Source organism: Marmota marmota, unplaced genomic scaffold (assembly GCF_001458135.2).
Source record: "Marmota marmota marmota unplaced genomic scaffold, marMar, whole genome shotgun sequence".
In the NCBI taxonomy this organism is placed as follows: domain Eukaryota; kingdom Metazoa; phylum Chordata; class Mammalia; order Rodentia; family Sciuridae; genus Marmota; species Marmota marmota.
In genome coordinates this window covers 7,756,549-7,764,953 of record NW_025999842.1, presented here as the reverse complement: position 1 = coordinate 7,764,953, position 8,405 = coordinate 7,756,549, and the positions used below count along the sequence as shown (strand labels likewise).

At 40.5% G+C, this 8,405-nt stretch overlaps 1 protein-coding gene across 1 annotated transcript in view; it reads right to left on the bottom strand.

The window, feature by feature from the left end:
• Nt5e (5'-nucleotidase ecto) overlaps positions 1 to 8,405 on the bottom strand; it is a 53,526-nt gene that overhangs the window by 23,506 nt on the left and 21,615 nt on the right. The window contains exons 4-5 of the mRNA XM_015497007.2: positions 3,860 to 4,082; positions 1,440 to 1,628 (exon numbers count right to left, since the gene is read on the bottom strand). Coding sequence (XP_015352493.1) covers positions 1,440 to 1,628; positions 3,860 to 4,082 — 412 coding nt within the window. The remainder of the gene's footprint in view (positions 1 to 1,439; positions 1,629 to 3,859; positions 4,083 to 8,405) is intronic.

Here is an 8,405-nt window from a genome sequence, read left to right as displayed (position 1 = left end):
AAGGTAATCAGGAATGAGGATTTCTGACTCAATATCGTCTGTCTGTCCCTCCCTTGACTCCCTCCCCTCCTCTCCCTCATTTTCTGATTGCAAAAGTAACATATCCAGTATCTGAAAAAACTTACAAGTACTATAAAAAATAAAAATTATTGTCTTGATGATAACCACATTTAACAGTTTTTGATATTTCCTATTATTTGAATATTTTGAGTTTTGCAAAATTATAAAAGCAGGATGCCTTTATATAGTCCACCTAAGTCTCTCCAAGGGGAGACCAGCTGCTGATGAACATGCTGTTTACTAGCCAGACCTCCTCTTCCTCCTTTTCTTGTGTGCTCTTCAAAGATCAATGTAGTTCAAGGTACAGGTGGGAAAGACAGAACCAGCAGATTCAAACATTTTGGGAGACCATAGGTTCAAAATGGAAAAAAAAAAAAACAACAAAAGTTTTTATAACTAGAATTTCTGAGTAAAAAGCTGGGACAGTTAGGTCAGTGGTGAGAACACATCTCCCTCTGAGCACCAGGAGCCACACAGGGTTTCCAATTTTAACATGGCAGTTGATAACTTGGTCTGTTCATTTGAGGATGATGTCAGCACTAGAGCAGTATTGATATATGCACTGAATAGAGACCTCAGTCCTGGCATTCAGGAGAGTAAGAACCCAAACCCAGAGTTTCAGTCTCTGCTACCTGTGCAACCTACAAATCCAATTCTGTCACCGTCAGCAATACAAGCCCTACTTACATTATTTTGTTTATGCTTAACATTTAAAAAAAATTTTTTTTAGTTGTTAATACACCTTTATTTATTTTATGTGGTGCTAAGAATCGAACCCAGTGCCTCATACATGCCAGGCAAGTGCGCTACCACTGAGCCCCAGCCCCAGCCCCTAACATTTTTTAATAAGGATAAAAGCGGAGAAATCCCATGAAAATAGAAGGGAGACCAGTAGAGTAGAGGAAGGGGATGGAAGAGAGGGAAAGAGGAGATACTAGGGAACAAAAATGACCAAGTGATATTGTTCTACATGTTCACGTATGAATATGTAAAACTGAATCCCATTGTATTAATTATAATGTACCAATAAAAAATTTTAAAAAATTTATATGACATATTGACTTTAGATATAAGTCTATCCATAAACTGACTTTTGCATGGGGTTTGGTAATCTTTTTATATGTGTGTTTTGTATGTATTTATACATAAATAAGTGGAATTAATAATCATAAAACCAATAAATTCTTGGAATGCCTCTGAGTAAAAATGCCTACATTCCTATTCCATATCTACTGCATATATACAATGTATTATAGATTATAAAATACATATTGCATATTGGATAACAATAGAAATAAAAAATATCAGTTATGAAGGCCAAAAAGACAAAGTACCTTATCTGGACATCCTGGCCTATGCAAGTCTTTTGAAACAGTTACCTGTGTAGAGAAAAGTATTGGAGTGTCCTCCTACCACGACATCCACACCCTTCACTTTCTGAGCAATGAGTTTATCCATTTCAAAACCAGAGTGCCCCAGTGCAATAATTTTGTTCACATTTAGAGTTTTTAGCTTATCTACTTCAGGTTGCAATGCAGCGATTTCATCTTCAAATACTAAATTCGTTCCTAAGAGACAAAATAAATAGTTTTGATTATATTCTTATTTTACATACTAACATGCTAAGTATATACATCTTAATTAATTTTATTGTTTTATTTCTCTGTTTAGTGGTACTGAGGGATTGAACTCAGGGCTTGCTCTACTATTGAGCTATAATCCCAGCCCTTTTTATATTTTCATTTTGAGACAGGGTCTCATTCAATTAACTAGATTGGCTTCAAACTGGTGATCCTCCTGTCTCAGCCTCCCAAATTGCTGGAATTACAGGTGTGTACCACTGTGCCTAGTGGACAACTTAATTTGTTAAATCTCTTCAATTAAGACTAAAATGTATTTATATATTACTGACAAATCCCGTAGGAAGCTAATAAAACTTCAAATCCACATTCCCAGTTACTTTTACTTAATGTTGCATTAGTTTAAAATTGAGCTCAATCCCAAACTATGAGGAGAGCACAGACATGGTTTGTTTATCTCTTTTTATATGTAAACTTCCATAATGTCAATGCAGAAATGTCTGAGCATATAAACCTGATGTATATAGAAGCAGCTCCATGGCTGTGTTTGGAAACTTGGGATAATTAGCCTTCAAACATAAATCTATCAGCAAGTAGTCCTTGGATGCTAATTTTAACATGGCAGTTGATAACTTGGTCTATTCATTTAAGGATGACGTCAGCACTAGAGCATTACTGACATCTGCATTGAACAGGGATCTCATCTAAACATTGCTGGCACTGGAAGTGTGTACATTCTTCACTTGCTGCTTATGCCTACACTCGGTGGTAATAAACAATCTCTTGTTGGTAAGCATGGATCTGGCTGCTCAGCCTGGTGCACTTTGGCTTCAAGATGACCAGTTCCTTAGTCTCTATAGCTGAACCTCAGCAAGTTCTGAGTTATTTGGCTCTGACTAGCATGAAGGTCACTGAAAATACTGACACACTGCTCTAAAGTTGAACCCAGTTCTCTGCTGCAAGGCAGTCCCTCTAGTTGATCCAGACTCCTTACCCTAATTTCTAAGAACCAGCACTAAAATTAAAATGCCAAATTGAAAAAATAAAAAGATTATGAAGTAAAAAGAACATCCCATAAAGAAGTTTCAAAATGAAAGTCTGCAAATTCCAGCTTGAAAAATGTTTTTCTCCAAAGAGCAACAAGACAATTAAAAATGCATCCCTTGTTACATCTCCTTACACTGTGATGTTCAGGAGTTTCCATATGCTTCTGTGGAGTCCTAACTGCATGTCAATTCCACATGTGCAAATTATCATTGAAGATAAACAACACTGCTGACATCATAACCAGACAATCTGAAAATTAGCCACTCACAGTTGGTTTGGACTTGCTGTGTTGTCATAACTTATAAGCTACATTTAAAAATCAAGAGTTGCAGCTGGGTGTGGTGGTGCACACCTGAAATCTCAGTAGCTCAGTGGGGGGGGGGGGTTGCTGAGGCAGGAGGATTGCGAGTTCAAAGCCGGCCTCAGCAAAATCTAGGTAATAAGCAACTCAGTGAGGTCCATCTCTAAATAAAATACAAAATAGGGCTGGGGATGTGACTCAGTGGTTTAGTGCCCCTTAGTTCAAACCTCAGTACCCACCTACCCCCTGCCAAAAAAATCAAGAGTTGCAACAGCTTTGCCACCATAGTCTAACACGAGAAGCCTGTTTCTTGTTGATTACCCCAAGAAGCCCAAGGCTCTTTGGTCAGCCCTCTGTTAAGTCTTTCTCTGGGAGTCCCTTTAAAATGACAAGGTATATGCTCCTGCCCACACCTGCCCTCTCCTTCCTGCTCAATTTTCTCCACTGCCTTACCAATTTATGACACATTAAACATCTTACTTATTATCTCACAGGCAGAATTACATTGCAGGAATTCCATTGCCTAATTAAAATAATTAAATGTGCTAGAAATACAAGTTATATATCTGTAGATGCGTGGGTCATTTGGCTTGATTAGGGGCCAGAGATCTATAGGAACAGCCCCTGCCAGACTTCACTTGTAGTTTTGAATGCACTGAATTAAACAAAGATACTTTCTATGTCAACAAAGAGTTCACTGAGCAGAAGGCATTATGTCTTTAAGAAGTAACTTAGAACATAGACTCAATGTCATCCTAAGTACATCATTTGCCCAGTTGTTCTTATTTTTCCTACAATCCATAAAAATACTACCAAGGTCTGATTTAACCCAGCTATTTTTAAATCACATGTGCATAAAAGTAGAAAGTACCTGGATTTGAAATAAAAGGGGTTTCTTTTGAAGTGTATCCAACAATTCCCACGGATTCACCACCAACAGAAAGTATTTTATATGGCAAATAAAGTCCTGATATTTGAGATGCCAATGGGCCCTTCGCCTTAATGTTTGCACTAAGAATTGGAAAGTTGACCTCCTTGAGGAGTGGATTCATTAGTCCTTCTACACCATTATCAAATTCGTGATTTCCCAGCGCCTAGATAAAAGGGGGGAAAAAACAAAAAGAATTAGGTATTCTGGAATTTCCAATAAAAACATACTTTAAAAATATTATAGCCTAGTGGTTCCCCAAACTAGCTAGGTTCTATGAGACAAACCCAGCAGCCAGATACTTCCAAGATTTCACTCAGGGATCCTGGAATGGACCAGGGACACTCAGATCATGAGCAGGTCTATCATGGCTCCCCCAGGTCTCAGCCCATCAATGAAGGTGCCATCAAAATGCCCAAGGGTCACTGGAGAGCTAGTTGAAGCTGTCTCGCCAGTGCCTGATCTGAGGGGGCTTCAGAGTCTGCCTATGCCTGTCTCTGCCCTGCCTTTTCGTGTTCTGTTTTCTGTCATAGAACCACATTTCAGACCTAGCCCTTAACACGAACAGGACTCGTCAAGAGGCAACTCAAAGGAATTGTCAGCAGAGACCAGTAGCCTCCTTCCTGGTCACATCTCCCAGGCCTTCATTCCCCCAGGTTCCCACAGCTGCTTCTTCCCAGGGATTCCCATGGTCCTCTAGTTCTGGGAAGGAAGCAGGATCCAGCATCCCCACACTTTACTGTGTGGCACTGGCTTCTTCCTTCCATCAGCTCCAGGCCACCCTTTCTTCCGTTCTCAGCAGCTTCACCTTGAGAATGAACTTCATGCTGAAATGACCATGTGACCTTCAGCAGGTTCTGGACCCACGCTGAGCACAAGGCTTCACAGGGAGCAGGGATGATTTCAAGCACCCTCTCCATACAGGATCGCACTTATGAAACATGGCATGCCATCTGCCTTTCCCAGAGCACTCAACACTCTCCTCCACTGCCTGCTGAATACACCCATCTCCCCTGGGCACTCACACGCTTGCTTAGACGATTCTGCTGACTTAGTACTCAAACCAGACAATCTCAAACGTAAATATCACATCCAGTTTTGCTTGTCTTTGTGGGTCAGCTGGGCAAAGCCTGGAGGCACTGGCTGGCTAGCAATCCCTTATGCTAACAAGGGCCAGAGTATATTCTTTTCAGCCTCACCCATTTCTTCTTAGCAAATTTCACACCCCACAATGATATGTTTGTAGAGTTATTCTTTTACATCTGTCTCCTGGCTGGACCGGGTGCTGAGCCACCGTGGTCCACCCTCTCTGTCCTGCTCAGCACTATAGTCCCCTCTTGTGGCATGCAGGCATCCAATGACTACCGGTGACTTAAAGGGTTGTGCAGATATTCCCATGGGTGTATGTTTCTGCAGAGAAAGCAACACAACATCTGTACATTCCCACACAGCTGCCTCCCCTAGTAAATTCTGAATTTCTGAACTTGCCTTTTCCCTCATCTCTGATGACCTACTGATTTTTATCTCTTCCTCTTACCTAATTAAGTTCCTTCCTAAAAACTGATCTAGACTTAAGGTTCTCCTAGCATTAGGAAATTGGTTTCGGGGGGTTGTTTATTTTTTTCTTCTGGTGCTCTCTTTGCACAGAAAATTTTCTCCCCATGGTGGAATAAATCTTCTTTGTTATAGTATAGTAATTATGTTGCTTAACTGTATGGCTGTTCTGTTTGCAGTGAATGTTTCTACTGTTCTTCATAAAAGATTATCCAACCTGTGAGTAACATTATATTCCTAGCATTTGAAATGGCTGAAGTTACACTTTTCACTTATTTGTTACTTATTTAATGACTTCTCCTCACCACCCTACTAGAGTACAAGTCTCCTGGAAATAATGACTTTGATTGTCTTTTTCCTCCTAAACTCGTGGGGAGAAGAGCCCTGATCCATGGTGCTCCATGCTGTGGACAGAAAGACTAAATGATCTCATTCACATTCATACCTTCAACCCCAAAAGTAAATTCTCCAGTCAGACTTTTCTCCCAATTTCTGGATCTGTATGTCAACTGACTATTTCCCCTCAGTGGCTCCAAAGTACCCCAAGCTCGCCAAGCTCAAAGCCCCTTCCTAGGAGATTTGCCTTCTGGGTCCAAGGTGCCATTGTGTACCCAGTCAACAAAGCCATAAAGCCTGGAGCAACTCATCTCTCCTTCTCCCTCCTCTTTCCCCTCCTATCTGCTTCCTTCCCCTGCCCTAAATGCTCCTGTTTCTGTCCATCCCATTGCTCCTGCCTCACTGTAGTCAGTGCCTTTTCCCCCTGGTCTAAGGCAATGAATTCCTCGCTGGACTTTCAGCCATCTCCATTCCCTTCTCTAAACCACTCTTTACATTGCTGCCAGAATAGTCTTTCTAAACTGCAAATCTGAGTTTGTCTCTCTTTATCTGAAGGTCCCACAGAGGCACCTATAGTATGAAATCCAACATCCAGAGGCTCAGAGGCTCTCTGAGCTCTGGTCTCGCCTTCCCCTGCAGGCTATCTCTAACACCTGCCTCCTAATGTGTGAGGCAACCAGGCAGAGCTGCTTTACCACTTATGAACAGTGAGTGGCCTGGGGCACATTCTGGCAGTTTCTTCTGAAAGGGTAATGAATGAATAAAATGAAAGTGGTAATTAAAGTGAACTAGCATTCACTAGACACTTGCTGCATGCCAGAATAATGAAAAGTGATCTGGGCTGGGGGTGTGTCTCAGTGGTAGAGCACTTGCCTAGTAGGCAGGAGGACCTAGGTTCAATCTTCAGCACTAAAACAACAACAATAACAAAAGGTTTTCTACAGAAAGGCTGGTTTTGTGTGAGGTTGGTACTGCTATTGCCAGGCTCATTTTACAGATGAAGAAATTGAGACTTAGAGAAGTTAAAGGAACTGTTGGAGGTCACACAAGTGTAAGTGGTGGAGCTGGGGCTAGAACCACTTCTGTTCCATTCCATTTCTGAACCTCCATGCTTGGCCAGAAAGGGCTTTGCCTAAGGCCCGGCACACAGCAATAGCAAGGTTTGATGTCTTTCCTCTCTTCAACCCCATCCCTCTGCAGCCCAGCAGACTTCTTACCTGCCCACTTGGGTAGTCTGACACCCACCAGTCCCTGGAGCACAGGAGAGTGCATTGTTCAATGGCCAATGAACAGAACAGTCTATATATCTTTTCTTTCTCCTACAATTTTATAATTTTTGTACAAAGATTAATGCAGCAGAAAATTCCCTCTATAAATATTTATTTTCTTTAGACACTTGTATTTTCATATCCTCATCTTGACTTCCTCCTACCTATGTTTCCTCTCTTGCACTTATTAGAACTTAATGATTCATAAGGTCTTCAGAAGGAGGATCATGCCACTCACCTAGTTATATCAAGTCCCCCCAAAGTGCAGGCACACAGCAGGCACTCAAGAAAAGGATTAAATAGATGGATCTACTTATTCATTGATATTATTTTATTAATAACACGAAAATATACCAGAAAAAGACCACCTAAAAGAAGAACATAAAGCAATAAAAACCCTACATACACAGAGTAGATATAGTCAATATGCACTGAGGATTAGTTCAAAGACCCTAAAGGATATCAAAATCCCTCATAGAAAAGTCCCTTCTATAAAATGGCTTTGTATTTGCACATAAACTATGCACATCCTCCCATAAATCATCTCTGAATTACTTATATTACCTATTAGAGGCCAAATGTTATTCAATAGTTGTTATCATTTAGAGAACAATGGCCAGATAAATATCTGTACATATTCAGACACAATTTTTTCCCAAATATTTTTAATAGGCTGTTGACTGAATCTATGAATTTGGAACCCACAGCTAGAAAGGGGTGACTGTACTCTTGTTCCTCCTTTTTTGGTCTTCTCTAAAAAATGCTCACCCAACTTTATTCATGTGTGCTTGTAAATTTTTTATAGCTAAATTGTACTTGCTATTTATTGTTTAACCGTCATGTTAGGCAATGGATTTCCATGATCTTAAATCATATTCTCTTTCTCCTCACCCTTGTCTTTTGCTTTCCAAACATTGCATTTCTAATACTGACTCATTCATTCATTAACCCTATTTTATCCCTATAACAACCTTGTATATTTTTAACTACCAACATTAAATTTCACCAAATGCACTTTCCTGAAATTTAAGAGTGGAGCCTAGCAAAATGGCCTTCAATATCTCCAACACCAGAATCACAGAGATACAACATGAGCATCTGCTCCAGGCCTGGCTTTTTGCCCCCACCACTTTCTTATTACAGGACAAAGCCTAAAACACTATAGAAAAAGAAAAACAAACAAACAAACAAACAAAAAAACCCCTGGTGCTCTTACATGAAAGAAACTTTCCCTACTCTCCATTGAGCCCAGCTGAACACTATCTTGCCATGTAAAGTCAAAGGGGAGGGAGGGAGGGAGGGAGGGGATAGAAGGGATAGGAGGGCAGCAG